This window comes from Neofelis nebulosa, chromosome 15, assembly GCF_028018385.1.
Source record: "Neofelis nebulosa isolate mNeoNeb1 chromosome 15, mNeoNeb1.pri, whole genome shotgun sequence".
In the NCBI taxonomy this organism is placed as follows: domain Eukaryota; kingdom Metazoa; phylum Chordata; class Mammalia; order Carnivora; family Felidae; genus Neofelis; species Neofelis nebulosa.
This window is the reverse complement of record NC_080796.1, coordinates 1,193,860-1,216,544: the sequence shown is the minus strand read 5'-3', so window position 1 is coordinate 1,216,544 and position 22,685 is coordinate 1,193,860. Positions and strand designations below refer to the sequence as shown.

The 22,685-nt window shown below is 39.4% G+C and overlaps 1 protein-coding gene across 1 annotated transcript in view; it reads right to left on the bottom strand.

Annotated features, from left to right (window-relative positions):
- The window catches only part of LOC131496444 (ankyrin repeat domain-containing protein 26-like), a 99,835-nt gene that overhangs the window by 65,564 nt on the left and 11,586 nt on the right, over positions 1-22,685 (bottom strand). Inside the window, 4 exon segments of the mRNA XM_058701993.1 lie at positions 5,788-5,954; positions 12,140-12,201; positions 12,510-12,639; positions 20,423-20,495. Of these exon segments, the coding sequence (XP_058557976.1) occupies positions 5,788-5,954; positions 12,140-12,201; positions 12,510-12,639; positions 20,423-20,495 (432 nt within the window).

Here is a 22,685-nt window from a genome sequence, read left to right as displayed (position 1 = left end):
ACTCATATGTCATTATCTATCGCTCAAAAATAAAAATCATCGGATTAGTTATGCTTTTGTTTAAAAAAAAATGGTTTGCGGCGCCCGGATGGCTCAGTTCATTAAGTGTATGACTTTGGCTCAGTTTGTGATCTCAGGGTTTGTGGCTTCGAGCCCCACATCGGGCTGTGTGCTGACAGCCCAGAGTCTGGAGCCTGATTTGGAATCTTTGTCTCCCCCTCTCTCTGCCCCTCCCCAACTCTCAATTTGTCTCTCTCCAAATGAATAAACATTAAAAAAATTTTAAAAAATGATTTGTTAACTTTTGTATACTTTTAGCCTAATATCTAATCCTAATAGAAAAAAATGGGGGATTCCCCAAAAAGAAAATTATAATTCTGTTTTCATGGACTAAATGCATGCAACAGAATATTATTACCATACAGCTATGTACATTTCCAAAAAATAATGAAATTTCCCACAGATTATTTAGGACTTAAACATGAGCCCCGAAGAGCACCAAAAACAAAAACAAAACTAACAATTGTTTTTTTTTTTCAAAAAAAACTGTTATACAGATAACTTTTCTCATGGAAATAACATCCAAGAAAAGAAGAATCTTTCTGAAAGCAATTATCAAACAATTCCTCTTGACTCAAACTTCAAAAATGAATCTGTAATTATAGAATTTGAAATAGCTTTCATTTTGAACCCAGTCAATAGAAGCAACCTTTAAGTAGAAAACATCTGGTGAAAGCCACCTCAAACTTAGAAAAAACAAAACAAAACAAAACAAAAAGAAACCCTAACACGTAGCTGTGGTAACAAGAAGCCACCAGAATCAGTTTTAAATGTGTTAATCAATGTGCACCAGCCCTACTCACCAACCAATCCATTTCAGCTCCTTCCTTCTGAAAGACAGCGAATAAAGGACAAAAATCACTCCAATACACATGCTTCAGCGTGCCAACCAATCCACAACAGTCTCACCCAAATAAGCATGGTGCTTCAGATGATGACAAACCATTTAATTTTCTGAAAGTTCCCCAATCCTTAAACTCCACTCTTCCCCAAACCCTGTATAAGAATAGCAGACTGCTCTGTTAGAAAAGACTACACCTAACCAGCATAGCTCGCTCTTATTTGGAAGTGATCAATTCCAACTTCATCTTTTTATTTCAGATATTGAGGGCTCATAATCCTTTGGCAAGAATTTTTAAAGTCCTATAAAAAATTGCCACCATATTTTAGTTTCCTTAATAAATATAAAGGAAGTTTGCTATTCCTTTGATACATTTCACCATAATGAAAACTAACATAAATACAACTAAAAGAATAAGTAGCAAGTAAACACAATATTGGGTCCCCCAAAATCCAAAAACTGTATATAACTGGCAGGTTTAGTTGTCAGAATGAACCCACGCCAAACTTTGTCAAAGTGGGGACTAGTATTAGGTTAAAAAAATTACACACAAGTTAAACTCCGTTCACTCAGTAAACATTATTGAGTAATGTTTACTAGTACTATATAGTACTAGTACTATACTATAGTTTACTAGTACTATATAGACTAGAACATTTTCTAGGCATTGGGGACATGGCAATGAACAGATAACAATCCTATTCATGAGTGAAGTAAACATACAATAACAATAAGCTACACAGGCAAAATATACAGTATTAGAGGAGAAAAACTAAAGCAGAGAAATCACATTTGATGTGTTATAGGGAAAAGGGTAGTTGAAGTACTAGTCAGGATGGCCAAGAAAGGCCGTGCTGAGAAAGTGACTTTTAAGCAAAAACCTGAAAGGAAAAACAAACAACAAAGGAAAAATCAAGCCATGAGGTATCTGAGGGAAAGCATTCCAGACAGAGTTAACAGCAAGTACAGAAGTATGTCCAAAGTACTTAAAGAGTAGTGAGAAATCGGTATGGCTGGACAGAATGAAAGGGGTAGAAAAGAGTTCAAATCAGAGAGAGAGAAGGAGACACCTGATCATATACAGGCCTTGTCGGCATTAGGAAGAGTTTGGGCATGTACTCTGAGTGAAATGGGAGGCAATTCGGCTTGGAGCAGAGGAAGGACACAATCCGACTTATGTTTTACTAGATCCAATGTGTTTAGAATTAACAGAAATCGGAAAAACAAAAGGAAGAAACAAACAAACAAGAAGACCATTTAGTTACCTATTACACCAATATAAACAACAGATGACAGTCTATTGGTCATGGAAGATGTGTTTGGATTCTGGATATATTTGAAGGAAGACGTGACAAGATTTGCTGACAGATGAGATGTGATGTGTATGAAAAAGAAAAAGAAAATAGAAGGAAAAAGTGAAAGGAAAAGAAAAAAAGACAGGAGTCAAAGATGACACCAAGTTTTTTAGCAGAGCAACTCATAGAACTGTTATTAACTCAATTAGGAAAGACATGAAAGGCAAATATTAAGAAGGAATATCAGGAGTTCAATTTGGGACATGTTAAGTTTGCAATAGCTATCCAGAAAAAGATATCAAGTAGGCAGTTTGATATGCGGGCCTGGAATTATGGAGAGAGATCCGGGATGGAGATATAAACTTGAGGATCATTAGAATATACAAGATAGTAAAAGTCAAGAGAAGGAAAATCAAAGGCAAATTCCTGGAAGACATCAATGGGTTAAAAGGTGGGGGACGAGAAGAAACAAGCAAATCAGGCTGAGGTGTACAGACTAGAAAGGCAGCGGGAAAATCAGGTGAGTGAGTGATATCCTACAAGCAACATGGAGACAGAATTTTGGAGGAGAGAGTTTTCCATTGGGTCAAATATTGCTGAAAGGTTAAGTAAAATGAGATGTATGAATTTATGTTTAGATTTATTAAAGTGAAAATCGGTGGTAACCTTGAAAAAACAATTCTGGAGGAGAGGGAAAATTGCTACAATGAATTCAAGAGTGGATGGGAGGGAGGGAAATCAGGATCAAAGAGTGAAGAAGGCTCTTGAAGGATTTCGTAGCTAAGTGGAATGGTCATGGTTGATCTAATTTTCTATTATTGCTGTAGTTTTCAATTGTTACATAATGATTAGGTAGTATTTTTGTAATATTTGGAAGTCTTAAAAATTGCATATATGTAACAGTAGTTTTTTTTTTTTTTTTTTTTTGCTTTTTTGAAATACCAGACCAAGGTAGTAAATAACTCACAAAATTATACACTGAGAAGACTCCTTAAAAATTTTCTAGATATATGATATTATATAAGCTGATTACCATTTTTCTCATGCTTAGAAAGACCACAGAAAAACTAAGTTTCAAGGGCAGTATTTCATGCTTGATAAAAATTATTGAACTCTAAGGGCACCTGGGTGGCCCAGTCCTCGAAACATCCATCCCTTGATTTTGGCTCAGGTCATGATCTCTATGTTCTCTAGCATCGAGTTCTGCACTGACAGCATGGAGCCTCCTTGGGATTCTCTCTCTCCCTCTCTCTTTGCTCGTCCCCCACTCACGTGTTCATGCTCGCTCTATCTCTCTCTCTCAAAATAAACAAACATTTTTAAAAAGTCACCCAACTCTAGGATATTTTATACTATCCAAAGTAATGAGTCATATTAAAATTTTATACACAGAAGAAAAGGGGTTGGGAATGCAGAAAATAGTCCTACTTTGTAAACTGAATTGTACAAATTGTATAACATGAAGGTACTGTTGAAAAATTTGGTGTGGTTCATGTTGAAATATATTCTCTACAAAGGCAGGATAATGGCATGCAAGCAAGGTACCTTTATAAAAACGATTCATTGCATTACCAGCATCTTGGTTTATAGCACAGGGGTCATGAAATGTTTATATAGAATATGAGACATGTTGCCACATGAATCCTCTTGACAATATTCAGACTAAGTTGAGGGTCCGACGTTGGAGCACTCATGCACTGGGAAACAAAACCAAAAATCTAAGAACTAGGAATTTTGTTGGTAGACTGCCAGTGTAGCAGGGAACTTCTGTTTGCAATTCAGTAGATATTAAAAGTATTCTAACAAAATGTGCATAAGACATGACACCAAACCAAACCAAATGCTTTAAATATACTTTGTTAAACCATCAGTACACATAGACCTAAAATCATTTTTTATTTTTTATTTTTTTTATCGTTTATTTATTTTTGAGACAGAGAGAGACAGAGCATGAACGGGGGAGGGTCAGAGAGAGGAAGACACAGAATCTGAAACAGGTTCCAGGCTCTGAGCTGTCAGCACAGAGCCCGACGCGGGGCTTTAACTCTCGGACCGTGAGATCATGACCTGAGCCGAAGTCGGCCACTTAACCCACTGAGCCACCCAGGCGCCCCTAAATTCATTTTTTAAAATGGTCACATGCCCCATTACTTTATAGAAGTGAAACTTTACTTCCTTATTAATGAATTGATATTTAGCCTATCTCTGGGGCACCTAGGTGGCTCAGTCTGGTGAGCATCTGCCTGTTGATGTTGGTTCAGGTCATGATCTTGTAGTCGTGAGATCGAGCCCTGTGTTGGCCTCTGCACTGTTAACGTGGAGTCTGCTTGGGATTCTCTCTCTGTCCCTCTCTGTCTCTGCTCCCCCTCGATGCTTGGGCTCCCGAGTGTGCACATTCTCCGTCTGTCTCTCAAAATAAGTCAATAAACATTTAGACAATCTCCAAATGTTTGATATGGGAATGCTATAATAAATATCCTTCACATATACATGTAACATATTTATATAAGTAACCTTAATATATCTGTTCTATTTTGTATATGTAATAATATATAATAAATGCCCTAAGAGTGTGGTGTGTGTGTGTGTGTGTGTGTGTGTGTGTGTGTGTGTGTGTTTGCACGTGCAGGAGCATGTGCTTGCTTATAGAAGTCACGTATTTCAGAAGGACCCAGTCCTGGCAATGAAACCATTAGAATAAACGGATGACCTACCTGAAATATTTTTCTCACGTTATATTATTTATTTCTGACAGTGACAGAGACAGAACACAAGCAGGGGAGGGGCAGAGAAAGAGGGAGACACAGAATCTGAAGCAGGCTCCAGGCTCTGCTCTGTTAGCACAGAACGTGATGCAAGGCTCAAGCTCGTGAAGTGCAAGATAATGACCTGAGCCAAAGTTGGATGTTTACCTATCGGTGCCATCCAGGTGCCCGACATATTTGAAATTTTGAAATACACTGCTAAATCACCTTTCAGAAAGGAGTTACCAATTTCATCCAGCCACAGGGTCTAAGAAGGTCATTTTCCTCACATTTCCTAACTTGGGTTATTTTTTTTTTTTAATTTTTTTTTCAACATTTTTTATTTATTTTTGGGACAGAGAGAGACAGAGCATGAACGGGGGAGGGGCAGAGAGAGAGGGAGACACAGAATCGGAAACAGGCTCCAGGCTCCGAGCCATCAGCCCAGAGCCTGACGCGGGGCTCGAACTCACAGACCGCGAGATCGTGACCTGGCTGAAGTCGGACGCTTAACCGACTGCGCCACCCAGGCGCCCCTTTTTTTTTTTAATTTTTTTTTTCAACATTTTTTATTTATTTTTGGGACAGAGAGAGACAGAGCATGAACGGGGGAGGGGCAGAGAGAGAGGGAGACACAGAATCGGAAACAGTAAAATAAAATATTATTACTATGACTGCAAAAATCACTATCTCACTGGTATTTACATTTTTCTCATTAGCACGTAGGATGAAATATCTCCACGAAAAATACAAAATTTGTTCATCATGAACATTAACTCAAACTAGGAAAGTTTGTTGCATAGGAAAATAACAATTACCTACTATTTAAATATTGCTATAGGCTTACCTATCAGAATCTTTATTTTCTGTAATAGGCAATTGATGGTTATCAGTTTTTCCATTCTGTCTTTGTGGAATTAATCCAGCAGCCGCAGCATCATGTATGTTTTCTGATACTTCTATGTCACTTCCTCTGTGCTTCTTTTTTTCTTCAACCTTTAATGGAACTTGATACTAAAGGTAATTGTTACTTTAGTCAATAAAAAGAAATTTTTTTCATTAACTTTATCAGTTGACACTTAGTTTGTCATAAATTCAATGGAGGAAAATATTTTGTGTTTACTTTATCATTACAAGTAATTGTAATTTTTATAAACTCGGCTTCATTTCTGATGGAATTTTAAAAAAGCAGAAGTTACCAAAATTTCTAAAAGGGCTTTCTTAATTTTGTACTCTTATTCATATCCACACGTTGCTACTGAGAATTCCCCACCCACCCCCACCCACCCCATCTGACCAAAAGATACAAAGAAATAAAAAGACAAGAGACAAAATTTGTCCTTTTCTATCCTTACCACCTGGGTTTAACACAACAGCCAGATTTAAAACATGTGACATGGAGGTGCTCCTGTAACAATACCAGGAAGCTTTCCCCTTTCTGCATGGAGCTATTCTTTCCCTGACTGCCTTTTACAATTCTTTTTCTTTTGGAACTTAAGGTTCTCAAAAAAAGTGACAGTGTCCCCTAAATTTATGAACCAAAGTTTGCCACAACACAAAAGGAACAAAGTGAAATGGACGTTAGGGTGGAATTCTGTGAAATTAGTAATGCTCTCCAAATCTCACATTCAATAACCATAAAACTTTATAGGGAGAGGGTATAAAAGTAATGATCACCTTTAATCCCATTTGCTACTGATAATGCGAGTAAAACTCAAAAAAGTTAAACGATTTGTCCCAAGTTCCTAAAGTGTCATTAGCTAGCATTTTATGGCACCAAAAGAGACGATATAATTCTTGAATGCTGAATCAGAGAAATGACCACAAATTCATTAAATTAGTCAGATGCATGAAAAGTGTGACTTTGGCACAGTAAATTAATACCTTGATAAGGGACAAGGAGATTAGCTACTTATTCTTTTTAAAGGAGGGTATCTCTAGGTTTTGTCTAAATAGACAAAGTCCACACATCTCAAAACTCAGTTTTCTCCCTTAGAGTTAAATACTGAAGGTTTGCTGAAGGTTTATGCTACCTACATGGTAAAAATCATACAGGCCAAAAGGTATCATACGCTATTGAACATAAAGTGAAGGTTTGACTCAACAGAAACATCTGAGAATGAGATTAAAAAATGTGAAAAAAGGGGTGATAACACAAATCGCTGTTATTAAGCCTATCTCAAAGGGGTCATGTTGAAATTCTAAGTTCCAAGATTTTGAGTAAAGCAGACAAGACTGCCTATATTTGTGGGCAATAAGCTTAGGAATTCCCTGAGCCTGCACTGATGGGTTAACCAGGCATAGAAAATTACAAAGCCATAGGATGCTCACACCCAAGTTTGGGTAAACAATATTAGGTATCTAGGTATAGAGAGGGCGGGGCAAAGTCTCCAAGACCAAGGTGTGAGAGGTAAACAAGATTAGATATTCAGGAGGACACACTCCCCAATTTAGTACTATGGCAGAAAGCTGCTTTCACAGGAAGGAAGGACCAAATGAGGTAAACAGGTAAGTAGGGCTATAGGCTGTAGGCTGCAGGGTGAAGATGCCCAGAGGGGAGCTAATTAGCAAAAGAAAGGTGCCTTGTGGATCCTGAGGTAGCATCTGTCTTCTCCCCTAGACTAGCTAAGATAAACAGAGAAGCTGCCTCAGGTCAGCTGTTAACAACCATCTACCAGGCACCAGGATTTTGTTTTATATTGACCCTAACACCTAACACCCTATATCTTGAAACCCCCTTTCCCTCATGCCCATGAGTTCATGTTCACAGATTGATTTTCTCTTTGTGCACGTCCATCACCATGTTTGGAAGCCTTCTGATCCTATTAAAAACAGAGCAAGGACCCTTAATCCGGGCTCGTGTGTTCTCTGGGACATTAGCTGTCTCTCCCATTGTAATCCTGCATCCCACTGCTGTCTTGCTAGACAAGCAAGAACCCTAGACCCAGAGTCTACAGACACATACTGAAGCAATACATAGATTGCTTTAGCTGGGAATGTGTTTGTATTCCTTCTCTTAGTTATTGCTTCTTTCTCATTTTATTGTTTATGGAAAGGCAATTTATATTTAAGCCAATATATTAAAAAAAACAACAACCTGGAGATAATTATGTTTTTTAAGCAGTTTCTTTATGGTTATTCTGGTTCGTGAGGTCACATGGTACTTATATAGCTAAGTTAATTTCCCAGTTCTTATACTACTTGGAAGACTGACACAGAAACTTTAAGGTAAGCAAATCACAAGAATGTTTCCCTGAACTCCTATTTGTTAGATAGCAGAAATAATCTATTTCCAGACACAATTACTTATTTAGACAATTCCATTGTATGCACACTCTTGTTCTCTTGAGTGGAAAATCAGAATCGATCAGATAATTGCTAAAGAGAAAAAAAAAAAAAACAAGAGTAACAGCAAGGCGGACCTCCTTCTCTTTTGGAGGTTGAACTTTCTCTCTTTCCAAAGACAGGAACTCTACTTGAGACATGCCTATCTCATTCTTAAACCTTTGCATATCTTGATGTGATTCTTCACTTAGATGTACTTCAGATGCTGGAAAACTAGATGCTGAAAAAGAACTCACAATTTCTAATTCAGAATCAGTACTTTTACAGTTATGATTACTGTCATTCTCTGCATATAATGGCTTCTGGAAAAAAGTCTTGTACTGGTTTTGTTTTCTCGTGTTTGTGACATCACAAATATCATGCTTTTTTGTCTGAACCATGTGCTTCATCACATCGCAGCAGGCAAGCCACAAATGAAAAAGGCTCTCTGAATCACTAGACTGAGGTCTAATTTACAATCGGTGGTATTTTGGTCCATATTTTTTGCCATTTGCATGTCAAACTCTCTTGGCCTTCTTTCACTTTAAATGTAACTAGTGGGTTCCTTGCTTTTTTATTTTCTATATCATTTTAAAAATCCTCATTGTTGTTAAAAAGGTGCTCAATGTCTGGTTTGTTCTCATTTCCATAGTCTGATTTACTTACTTTCTTTCTTTCTTTTATTTGAAATTTATTGTCAAATTGGTTTCCATATAACACCCAGTGTTCATCCCAACAGGTGCCCTCCTCAATGCCCATCACCCAGCCTCCCCTCCTTCCCATCCCCCATCAATCCTCAATTTATTCTCAGTTTGTAAGAGTCTCTTATGGTTTGGCTCTCTCCCTCTTTAAGGTTGTTTTTTTTTTTTCACTTCCCCTCCCCCATGGTCTTCTGTTAAGTTTCTCAGGATCCACAAAAGAGTGAAAACGTATGGTATCTATCTTTCTCTGTATGACTTATTTCACTTAGCATCACACTCTCCAGTTCCATCCATGTTGCTACAAAAGGCCATATTTCATTCTTTCTCATGGCCAAGTAGTATTCCATTGTGTATATAAAGCACAATTTCTTTATCCATTCGTCGGGTGATGGACATTTAGACTCTTTCCATAAATTTGGTGATTGTTGAAAGTGCTGCTATAAACATTGGGGTACAAGTGCCCCTACGCATCAGCACTCCTGTATCCCTTGGGTAAATTCCTAGCAGTGCTATTGCTGGGTCATAGGTTAGGTCTATTTTTCATTTGTTGAGGAACCTCCACACTGTTTTCCAGAGTGGCTGCACCAGTTTGCATTCCCACCAACAATGCAAGAGGGTTCTTGTTTCTCCACATCCTCCCCAGCATCCATAGTCTCCTGATTTGATCATTTAGCCACTCTTGACTGGTGTGAGGTGGTATCTCAGTGTGGTTTTGATTTATATGTCCCGGATGATTTGCTTTCATTTAAAGAAAGCTTAGAAGAGGGGCGCCTGGGTGGCGCAGTCGGTTAAGCGTCCGACTTCAGCCAGGTCACGATCTCGCGGTCCGTGAGTTCGAGCCCCGCGTCAAGCTCTGGGCTGATGGCTCGGAGCCTGGAGCCTGTTTCCGATTCTGTGTCTCCCTCTCTCTCTGACCCTCCCCTGTTCATGCTCTGTCTCTCTCTGTCCCTCTCTGTCCCAAAAATAAATTAAAAAAAAAAAAAAGAAAAAAGAAAGCTTAGAAGATGACTGGAAAGCATATTCTGGGGACGCAGAGTATGAATGAGAGAGAATGACATTTTCAAGACTAGGCTCTTTTTGTTCAGGAAATGCCTGAAATACTACCGAGACAGACACTCCAAATGCATCTTATTCCTCACAATCAAGTACAGTATTTGTCCAATTCGAAGGTATTTCCTTTCAGTTGGATCCTCCTTAGAGTGACCCCGTGGTGGTTCTTCTTCAAGATGAGTAGGAATGCTGTATTGTTAACAAATTTCACCAAACTTCAGCTTTCACTCACTGGTGATGAGTTTTAAGCTATTTTTCCAGTCTAATTTGCCTCATTTGATCCACATTTCCTCAAAGTTTTGCATAGAAGCATGTCTTAAATATAGACATATATCATGCTCCCTATCACATTCCTTATTCATTTCTGGTCCTTGAGTCATTCTCTGCAGTTGCAAAAACGGATGGTAATTTCCTTGTTTTGATTTTCACATGTCTTTTCTGCCAGGATACATGTTTGTAAAAACACCTTGTCCTTAAGTAATCAAGTACGGACAAAGAAAAATGAGAAAATAATTACAATTGTACTGTTAACTTTCTTCATCTATGTTTAGCTGTTCCCAAGTCACTGGATTGTAACTTCCTGTAAGAAGTGAAAACTAACTTGCCTTAGCCTAAGACAGAAGAAAAATATGAACTCATAAACTTAAGCTTGTCAGTTTTTGGAACTAAACAATTCATTACGTGTTAAATCAACCAAAAAATAAGTTAGATGATTTTTACTGTTACAAATCTTAAAAACTATTTAGCTTACCATCCCTTATAACGAGCACTAAAGTGTATTTGAGTGCTTTTTAAAGATTAATAACTAGAGAATTAGAAAACTTTAAATTATTAGCAGCCAAATCAATATCAAAGAGAAAGAAATATGCTGGCAGTGTGAATCAGCTTAAGATTCTCTCTCTCACCCTGCCCTCACTTACCCACGTGCTCTGTCCTCACTCTCTCTCTCAAAAGTAAGAATTAATAGAAAAAGAAACCATAAGCAACAGAAAATACATTTACATGATGGTACTCTATTTATTGAAAAAATTTGTGTGTAAGTTGATTCCCACAGTACAAACCCACATGGTTCAAGGGTCAACTGTATACCTATATGATGTCTCCTCTAAGAGATTACCAGAACTTAACATAGTGTCAAATTAGAAAATCAAAAACCCATTCCTACTTTCCCATTCTTTTCTGGACCCTACGACCATTTTATTGGCCTTCAGACATCTTCACATTTAAAACAAATATTCTTGGGGGGTCTGGGTGACTTAGTCGATTAGGTGCCCAACTTTGGCTCAGCACATGTTCTCACGGTTCATGAGTTCAAGTCCTGCATTGGGCTCTTTGCTCTCAGTGCAGAGCCTACTTCGGATCTTCTGTCCCCCCACCCCACTCTCAACAATAAACAAACATTCACCAAACAAAGTATCCTCAATATTTAGTAAGTCACTAAAAGCCACTGTGATCATTTTGTCTTCTATTTCTATACCACCCTTTACAGGTTACAAAACGTTGCCACATTTGTTCATTACGCATAACCAAGAGGTGGGTATTGGTGCCATTTTTAGGAAGGAGGTCATTGACCTTGAGGCAAGTTTTTCCAAGATCCCACAGCTAGGAAGTGACGGAACCAAGATGCTACCATGTCTTTGATTTCAAATACAGTGCTTGTAGCATTATGCATCAGCAGCCTGGGCCTAAGAGATCAGGACTTTTTTACCTCCTTCCCTAGTTGTCATCTTAGAACAGGTCATCATTACTTTACTTATATCACTACAAGTATGACTGCGATGTTATTTTAATCATTCAAAAGTCAAAGTCAAAGCATCTCTTGGATGTTTTAACATCGCTCCATGACTATACTTAAAAATAAGCAGAAGAGGGCGCCTGGGTGGCGCAGTCGGTTAAGCGTCCGACTTCAGCCAGGTCACGATCTCGCGGTCCGTGAGTTCGAGCCCCGCGTCAGGCTCTGGGCTGATGGCTCGGAGCCTGGAGCCTGTTTCCGATTCTGTGTCTCCCTCTCTCTCTGCCCCTCCCCCGTTCATGCTCTGTCTCTCTCTGTCTCAAAAATAAATAAAAAACGTTGAAAAAAAAAAATTTAAAAAAAAAAAAAAAAAAATAAGCAGAAGAAAGTACCTCAGGAAGAGAAGGTGATTCTACATCTTCCTCTTCTCCTAATTCTAATGCTGACATGATATCTACAGAATAGGGTCACAGATAAATTAATGAAAACATGTGTTACTATGAATTATAAACACATACACAAGTCTATCTCCATTCATGAATATTTCAATAAAATAAAAGCAATAGCAGAAAAGATGTTCAGGGGGTTCAAGATTTTCTGGAAGTAAAAGGGGGTAGTACTTGGGATACTTCTAAAGAAAGATAGCAACAGAAAAATACCTTCACTAAAAAAGGATAATATATTTGGAACTACATACTTTCATATTTTTTTCAACTAGAATTTAATCATAGGAAAACAACTCACAGAGATTCACTAGCTTACCACTTCTGTCATTTTTATGCACTCCACCAGCAGAAGTCAAACTGCCATTAACTGTTTGCTCTGGTGGCACATTTTCAATAATACCAACACCATCTTCCTTTGCTTCCGTTGCTGACTTTGCTGTTCCTTCCTAGAAAAACAGCACAAAACAAAAACCCAACTTCAGAAAAATATCACATTAATTCATTTGGTCACACACTCACCCACTCAGAAAGACAGGCACTATGTTCATTTATTGTTTCTTAAATTCCATATATGAGTGAAATTATATGTATTTGTCTTTCTCTGACTCATTTCACTTAGCATAATACACTTTAGCTCTATCCACATCATTGCAAATGGCAAGATTTCATTGTTTTTCATAGGTGAGTAATATTCCATTATATGATATCTATATAGATATAGATATATCACATTTTCTTTTTTTTTTTTTTTTTTATTTATTTATTTATTTTTTAATATATGAAATTTAAGAAACAATAAATGAACATAGAGAAAGAGAAAAAAGAGAGAGAGAGAGGAAAGCAAACCATAAGAGACTCTCAACTATAGAGAACAAACAGGGTTGATGGTGGGAGGTGGGTGGGGAATGGGCTAAATTGATGATGGGTATTAAGGAGGGCACTTGTGATGAGCACTGGGTTATATGTAAGTGATGAATCACTAAATTCTACACCTGAAGCCAATTTTACCATATATGTTAACTAACCAGAATTTAAATAAAAACTTGAAATAAAAGAAAATTAAATTAAAAAAAAAAAAAAAAAAAAAAAAAAAAAAGAAAGACAGGCACATCCTGTATCTGTCAAGTCATAGCCACGATCCGGGGCAGAGCTGGAAACAGAAATAAAACACGGAGTCTGTTCTATATGCTAGTAGCGGTAGAGATGCATGAAAACAGGTAAGGACAGAAAAATACCATCCACTAGTTCTGCAAGGGAAGTGAATAACGTACAGTGAAGGCACAAAGGAGGAAACACTTACATTTGGGAAGCTCAGCAAACACTGGGAAGATAGGGCTGTATCTTAAAAGACACACAAAGTGCACAGGGAGGGTGTGAAGGGCATTCTAGAAGGAGCAAAAGGATCAAGTATGAAATAACATAGTAAGTGAAAACACCTATGCGATATGGCAAAACTGGAACAGAGTTCTTGGCAATGGGATAGATAGAGATTACTGGAACATGAGGACGAAACAAAAAAAAAAGGGGGGGAGCAGTGTTATGCTAGAACATGAATTTTCTCCTTCAGATAATGGGGATCCATTGAATAAGCAGAAGAATGACACTGTCACAAGTATATTTTAGAAAGGTCACTCTGGAAGCAATGTAGGAGGAATGTCAAGGAAGCAAAACCAGAAGAGTACTGCAAAATTATAGGTGAGAGACTGAATTACAGGACTAACATATGAAAAATGGTAAGCAGGTACAAACTATCGAATGTGGTGAGTGACAGCATGCGGTCATTTCAGGGAAGTTCGGAGTCCAGGACTTTTCCTGTTTCAGGGATGCTATTTATCAGACTAGGGAACACAAATGACAGAGCAGATTACAAAGAGTCAGGAAAGAGGAAAGGGAAAGCATCAGAAACAATGTCTTTAAACTAGGGCGTATTAAATTTAAAGTACCCAGGGGACGTAGGAAGAACATGTTAGGGCCGCCTGAATGCCTCAGTCAGTTAGCACCTGACTCTTGATTTTGGCTCCGGGCATGATCTCACAGTTCATGGGTTCAAGCCCCCCATCTGGTTCTGCGCTGACAGTGCAGGGTCTGCTTGGGATTTTCTCTCTCTCCCTCTGTCTCTCTGCCCCTCCCCACTGGTGCTCTCTCTGTCTCTCTCTCCAATTAATAAATGAATAAACTTTAAGAAAAGAAAAAGACAGAAAATTCAGATCAATACAGTCCAAGTAAGAAAAAAGCCCATCATAAATATCTATAAAACATATTAAACTGATATAATGCAAACCTACACAGAACTCTGAAGTTGTGAAAAGGAAAGTAAAAGGAGGCGGGAGGAGTTAAGATGGCAGAGGAGGGGGATCAGAATTTCCCTTGTCCCTCAAACACAGCAGTATTGAGGTCACAACACTCGGAATACCAGGAGTACAGGCTGCAGAGGGACAGAAAAATCTCCACAGGTGCAAACAGACAGCTTGGCGGGAGGACAGAAGGGTGTGTATGCGAATTGGGAGACATAAAATGGGCAGCACAGGCATGGAGTGGGGGAAGCCCTTTGGTGGAGAAACCAAAGGAAGATAGAGAGAGGGGCTGCGGGAAGTGCATTTGGATATGAGAAAGCCTGTCTGGACCACAGACCAAGGAGAGGTCCAGAGAGCCAGTTTCTACTTTGGAAAACAGCCTTAGAGGCTAAAAAACAGGATTTTCAAGGTTGCCAGACTTTCTCTAGAAAAGAGCTACCACCTCCCATGCCTGGTGGGGAGGGAGCCGCCCCTAGGCTTGGTAGCAATCTCAGGGCTACCCTGGGAGAGAACACCTTGAGTATGGTGGAAAGGGGAGGTATTGCCCTGCCCAAGGGAAAAAGACCCTGCAGGCACGAGCCAGAGGCCCTCTGTCCACTGCACAGAGTGGCGCTACTCCAGAACCAGGTCCGAGCAAAGCGGGATCCTACAGGGTTTTGAATCCCAACTCAGTGCTCAGGGAGCACAGGAGACTGTGCAGCAAGGCAAGCCGGCCCCCCAGGCTATTCCGTGAGGACGGCCTGAACAGTGAGTTTTGAGACACCTCGTGTGGGCAGGAGAGATTGGGGTGTCGCCATTTCTCTCCCCATGACCTACATCGTGGGGCTTCAGGGAACGGACAGTGAGCCTCAGTGGAGGCAGGCCCATTACACCAAACCCTGCCTCTCTGTGCCTGGTAACTGCTTCTCTATGGGAGTGACACTGACACTGATGGGACCAGACAGCCCCTCCCCTACACCAGCACAGCCACCAGTCCCAGGCACCAACAGACAACTCTCCTCTGGTTTCGTATCTGAGTTTGTTTGTTTTCATTTGAATTATTGTTCTTTTCATCTTTTCTTTTTTAATGTTTATTTCTGTATTTTGAGAGAGAGAGTGAGTGATCAAGCAGGAGAGGTACAGAGAGAGGGAGAGAGAGACAGAATCCGAGCAGGATCCATGCTCTCACTGCAGAGGCTGGTGGGGGTATCGAACCCACCAACAGCGACAACATGACCTGAGCCAAATTCAAGAGTCGGACACTTCATCAAATGAGCCGCCCAGGCGCCCATCTTTTCTTTCCTTTTCTGTCCCTTTCTCCTCTTTTTCCCTTTTTTGTCTTTCTACTCTCCTCTTTCCTCTTCTCCCGTTGGAATCAGCCTAGTAGTCTCGAGTTGATTTTCAGTCAAAGCTAATTATATATATATATATTTTTTTCTCTTTGTTCCTCTGTTCTGATTGTTTGTTTGTTTCATCGGGCATTTTCTCCATACCTTTCCAGATCTCCTTCTTCCTTTTCCTCCTTCTCTTTCTGCATGAAGCCCTAGAGCTCCTTTGAGTCACTGCCTGGTCTTTTTTTCCACTCCTGTCATTTCTCGCTTTGTTTGGGCTAAGGATTCTTCACCACCCTCTTCTCCTTTTTCCCAAGATTACATCAACAAACAAATCAAAGCACACTGGGTGGAAGGCCCAAACTACCACTCCAAGTAGTGTGAGAAGCAAGCAAAGGTGCACCAAAAGAGTGCACACAACACACTCCAAAAACACTCGTTCGACCGCCAGGCCCTGGACAGTGTATGACCCCTTTTTATTATAGTAGTACTCACAGGTGTGGGACACAGAACAAGCTATTACAACACATAAAGGACAAGAAACTAGCCAAAACGACAAAACGGAAGAATTCTCCTCAAAAACAATTCCAGGAAGAAAGGACAGCCAGAGAAGGGCTCAAAAGAGACAGAAACAATATATCTGATCAAGTTTTTGGAACTGTCACGTTGAATGCTGAAAACGAAATGTTGTCAAGGAGATACAAAATAAACGGGATGCAGTGACAGCAAGGATGGGAGAAGCAGAAGAGAGAATCGGTGAAACAGAAGATACAATTGTGGACAAAGATGAAGCAGAGAAAGAAAGAAAGGAAATTACTAGACCACGAGGCAGGTACTAGAGATCTAATTGACTCGGTGAGATGAAATAACAGCCACATCATAGGGGTCCCAGAAGAAGAAGAGTGAGAGAAAGGGGCAAAGGTTTATTTGAACAACTTGTAGCTGAGAGCTTCCCTCATCTGGGGAAGGAAACAGGCATCCAAGTCCTGGCGGCACAGAGAATTCCCTTCCAAATCAACAAAACCCGGTCAACACCATGACATGTCATAGCGAAACTGGAAAAATACAAAGATCAAGAGAGAATTCTGAAAGCAGCTAGGGACAAACGGGGCTTAATCTGCAAGGGAAGACACATAAGGGTAGCAGCAGACCTGTCCAATGAAACTTGGCAGGGCAGAAGGGAGGGGTAGGAAACAGTCAATGTGTTGAACGGGAACATATGCAGCGAAGAACGCTTTCCCCAGCAAGGCTGTCATATGAATAGAAAGAGAGAGAAAGGCTTCCCCAGACAAACAACACCTCATGGAGTTCATGACCACTAAACCAGCCCTGCAGGAGATCCTAAGGGGCGACTCTGTGAGTGGAAAGCAGCAGAGACGACAAAGGACCAGAGGCCTCACCAAAAGCATGAAACCTTCAGATAACACAATGACACGAAATCCATATCTTTCACTAATCACTCTGAATGTCAATGGACTCAATGCCCCAATCAAAAGACACAGGGAATCAGAATGGATAAGACACAAAACAAAACCAAAGAATAAGATCCATCTATATGCTGTCAACAAGACACTGATTTTAGACCCCAGGACACCTCCAGATTCAAAGTGAAGGTGTGGGGAACAACCTATCATGCTACTAGAAGTCAAAAGAAAGCTGGAGTCGCCATACTTCCACCAGACAGACTAGATTTTAAACCAAAGACGGTAGTAACAGATTCAGAAGGGCGTTTTATCATAATTAAGGGGTCTATCCATCAAGAGGACCTAACAATTGCAAACGTTTATGCCCCCAAAGTGAAACGCCCACATATATGAATCGATGAATCACAAACATGAATAAATGTATACATACAAATACCATGATTGTAGACGACTTTAAGACTCCACGCATGGCAATAGGCGGATCGTCAAGGCAGAATATCAGTAAGGAAACACAGATCCTATGTGTCACTGGACCAGATGTATTCAGATATACATACATATATATTGGCCTTAAGATATACATTTACATACACGGATATCAACACCGATATATTGAGATCTTTTCATCCAACAGCAGTAGAATGCACATTCTTCTTTTTTTTTTTTTAATTTTTTTTTCAACGTTTTTTATTTATTTTTGGGACAGAGAGAGACAGAGCATGAACGGGGGAGGGGCAGAGAGAGAGGGAGACACAGAATCGGAAACAGGCTCCAGGCTCCGAGCCATCAGCCCAGAGCCTGACGCGGGGCTCGAACTCATGGACCGCGAGATCGTGACCTGGCTGAAGTCGGACGCTTAACCGACTGCGCCATCCAGGCGCCCCAGAATGCACATTCTTCTTAAGTGCACATAGAACATTCTCCAGTATAAGTGACATCCTGGGTCACAAAACAGCCCTCCACAAATATAAAAGGACTGAGATCGTACCTTGCATATTTTCAGATCACAACAACGAGCACTTGCTCATTCTTTCTCTCTCGCCCTCCCTTTCCAAGAGAAATACAAACATTACAAAAACATTTAGCTCACCTTCTTTCAAGAAAGAGAAGAAAAGAATAAACCTTGTGGGGCAATGAGTCATGGATGAAAACCACACACAGAGAGAATTCCATAACCAATATGTTGACAACAGAGTTGACAGAAAGTGATGTACTAAGAGAACAGACACTAAAGAAATGTTTTCTGCAAGGAAATATTAGGGTAGGGGTAAACCATTAAAAAAGAGCATGGTGGGGGGGGGACACGTCGGTGGCTCAGTCAGTTCAGCTTCCAACTTCAGCTCATGAGTCATGATCTCACGGTTTGTGGGTGTGAGACCTTCATTGAGCTCTGTGTTGACAGCTCGGAGCCTGGAGCCTGCTTTGGATTCTGTGTCTCCCTCTGTCTCTGCCCCTACCCCACTTGCTCTCTCTCTCTCTCTCTCCCCAATATAAATAAACTTTTAAAAAATAAAAATTACATTAAAAAGTATGGGGGGATAAGAGGAAAAAAGGAAACAATAGAAGACACGACCAATCAATCAAGCATGAGCTTAAGACAAGGAAGAAAAGGAGAAATGTGAGTAAAATAAGGTAAGTGGAAACAACATACATTTTTCAGCAGGTACATAAGTAGGATTGGGAATATACTATGAACAATAGACTCTTTGAAAGCTTTTCAAGGTATATATATATATAATCTATACGTAAAACAGAGGCTTTGATTCACAGTATATCCCTAATAATACTGACTTTTATCACTCTACAGTTATCTGGTTATAAATACTTTAATATTTAAGTTCTGTCATTATAAAATAAATTGTTCAATTACTGGTATCTATTGCTTCCTAAAAGCTATAAATTATTACTAGACTAATGAAAAAACAGAAAAAGAAAGGTTTCTAACACATCAACTGTCACTATGGAGAAAGAATTGGGAATGAGAATTCTAGAAAGAAATGTGAACCTTCAAAAGATGTATGTAATGGGACACAGATGGGGTTAAAAAAAAACAAAGGCTGAGGAATTTTTATTTGCAATTCTAAGCTCACAATGGGAGGATACTAAAAATATACGGTAATCTTCTTTCGTATGTAACTCCTGATTTCCTCAATAGAATTCATTTGCGTTTATACGTATGAAACACCAAAACGGAATATAAACTGACCTTACTTTTTAAATTCACATATCTAATTGTGACATATCATGCGTATTTCATTACTTTTCAAATTCCATTCTACGGAATTCCATTTCCCTACTCCTTTATTCACATTCAACAACTATGACATTGCTTCTTACAAGCAAGACTTCATTCTAGGAGCTCCAGGAGTCAAACAAGTGTGTTTCCTAACCTCCAGTAGCTTATAATGATTTAGGGGCTTTGAAATGAATATTTAACTAAATATCAGGTGTCTGAAACTTAAATTTTAGAATCTGACACAACGATTAGGAGGAGATATTTTTAAAAGCTAGAATATCAAAGATTTCTGAAATTAGAAATTTGACAACTTGGCTAAGAAGAGCCTCTGCTCATAGAGCTACTCTTCTCAGCAAAATACGTATTCTTCAGGGAGATGCACAATTTTAACTTACTCTTCATGGAGTTATTTCAAAAATACAGGGAAACACCTTTGTAAGGTAAATGTTGAGAAATAATGTAAACATCTAAGTTTTTACATTTTCTAATATTATTTTAGTCTAAATGTAGAACAAAGGATACAGACAAAGGAAAATCCTGTATCTCTCTCTCAAAATAAAAATTGCCCGGGGCAGGGGCAACCTACAATAGATAATTAGATCCAATAAGATTTCATTAGGCTTCAGTATTATCAGTCATGTTAGTATCACAGTAAGAATCCTTATCCTTAACCAAATGTCATATTTCCTCCATTATGGGAAAGCTTTTCCCAATATAATTTGACAGTCATTATATATTTTCCAGCCCATTCTTTTCTCAGCCTCCACCTCTAGGAATTACCAAAGTAAAACAAAACAAAACAAAAAATTCAACGTGTCATGTATCTGTCAAGGGGTTTGTTCTTGCTAAATTTCCATTACACACATAAAATGATGATGCACAGGCTACTCTTAAATTTTCAGAGTAAATAAGGGAGAAAACTAAATTCAGAGCAGGAAAGTGAGTTTCACAGGAGGGTACTTTACCTTGGTACCGAAATCTAAGTCTTGGCTAGCTGATGTAGGCCATGAATCATCAGGACCAGGTTTGTCAGAAAGCCTTTAGAGCAAAAATATACAACAAAAACATGTTCATTTTTTTAAAAACAAAATTTTCAAAAATTATGGGAAAGGTCAGCTATCTGTTTATTCAACGAAGTTTCTTGTTATAATTAGAAGTTGGCCTCTGTTTTTTCTACTAAGTTTTATTTTAATTCCAGTAATAGTAACATCCAGTATTATATTAGTTTAAGTTGTACAATACAGCGATTCATCAACTCCATACTCACCCCGTGCTCATCATGACAAGGACACTCACTCCATCATCCCCATCACATCCTTCACCCCGCCCACCACTCACCTCCTCTCTGGGAACCATCTGTTTGTTCTCGGCAGTTAAGAGCCTGTTTCTTGGTTTGTGCCCCCCTTTTTTCTCCCTTTGCTCATTCGTTGTTTCTTAAGTGCTACATGAGTAAAATCATATGGTATTTGTCTTTCCCTGACTTTGCTTAACATACTACTCTCAGGCTCCATCCAGGTGATTTCAAAAGGCAAGATTTCATCGTTTTATGGTTGAGTAATATTCCAGTGTGTGTGTGTGTGTGTGTGTGTGTGTGTGTGTGTGTGTGTATGGATATACATATACACACACGCACATACATATAGGACTTCTTTTTCGTTCACTCATTTGTCAATGGACCCTTGTGCTGGCTATTGGAAATAATGCTGCAATAAACACAGGGGTGCGTGTGTCCCGTGGAATTCGTGTTTTTGTATTCTCTTGGGTAGTATCCAGTAGTGCAATTACTGGATCATAGGAGAGTTCTGTTTTTAATTTTTTGAGGAACCTCCATACTGTTTTCCACAGGGGCCGCACCCATTTGCATTTCCACCAACGGTGCAAGAGGTTTCCTTTGTCTCCACATCCTCGCGAACACTAGCTTCTTGTGTCTTGGAGTGTAGCCATTCTGACAGGTGTGACGTGGTATCTCGTTGTAGTTTGGGGAGCATCTTTTCATGTGTCTGTTGACCATCTGTATGTTGTCTTTGGAAAAGGGTCTGGTTATGTGTACTGCTCATTTGTAAACTGGGCTTTTTTGGAGGGGGGTGATGTTGACATGTGTCAAGTTTTTAGACATTGTGGATACTAACCCTTTACTGGATTTGCCAAATATTTCCAAATTTGTTCTCCCATTCCAGAGGTTGCCTTTCAGTTTTGATGGTTTCCTTCCCTGTGCAAAAGCTTCGTAGGTTGGTATAGTCCCCATACTTTATTCTTGCTTTATTTCCCTTGGCTCAAGAGGCATAACTAGTAAAATGTTGCTACAGCCAAAGTCAGAGAAATGACGGCCTGCGCTCTATTCAAGGATTTTTTATGGTTTCAGGTCTCACACTTAGGTCTTTAATTCATTTTGAGTTTATTTGTGTGTATGGTAAAGAAATTGGTCCAGGTTCATTCTTTGGCATGTGACCTGTCCAGTTTTTCCAACACCATTTGGTGAAGAGACTGCCTTTTCCCCGCTGGATAGTCTTTCCTGTTTGTGGAAGATTAACTGACCATGCACTTGTGGATTTATTTCTAGGTTTTCGGTTCTATTCCATTGAGCTATGTGGCTATTTTGTACGCCAGTACCCACCATACTGTTAGGATTACTACAGCTTTGGAATAAAATTGAAAGCTGAGATTGCGATACCTCCAGTTTTCCTCTTTTGCAATATTGCTTTGGCCATTCAAGGTCTTTTGTGGTTCTATACAATGTATAGGATTGTTTGTCTAGCTCTGTGGCAAATGCTGTTGGTATGTTGACAGGGATTGCATTACATCTGTAGATTGCTTTTGGGAAAAATATGTATTCTTCCCATCTATGAGCATTGGATATCTTTCTCATTCTTTCCGTCACCTTCAATTTCTTTCATCTGTGTTTTACGGTTTCCAGAGTACAGGTCTTTCAAAATTTGCACCCTGTTTTAAGAAAGCTTCCAGTTCTCTATTTTGCCTCCACCTCTCCTAACCTGTGAAATCTCCAGGAAAGACCCAGTCTGAGTTTCCATAACCAAGGGTGACAGGCAGGGAATTCTCTGAAATGGTTGAAAATTAAATCTATAAACGTTACCACAATGACGTCTCACCTCACATCTGTCAGATTGGCTCAGTTTCACCATACAGGAAACAACAAGTGTTGCTCAGGGTGTGGAGAAAAAACAACCCTTGCGCACTGGTCGAGATGTAAATTGGTATCGCCACAGTGAA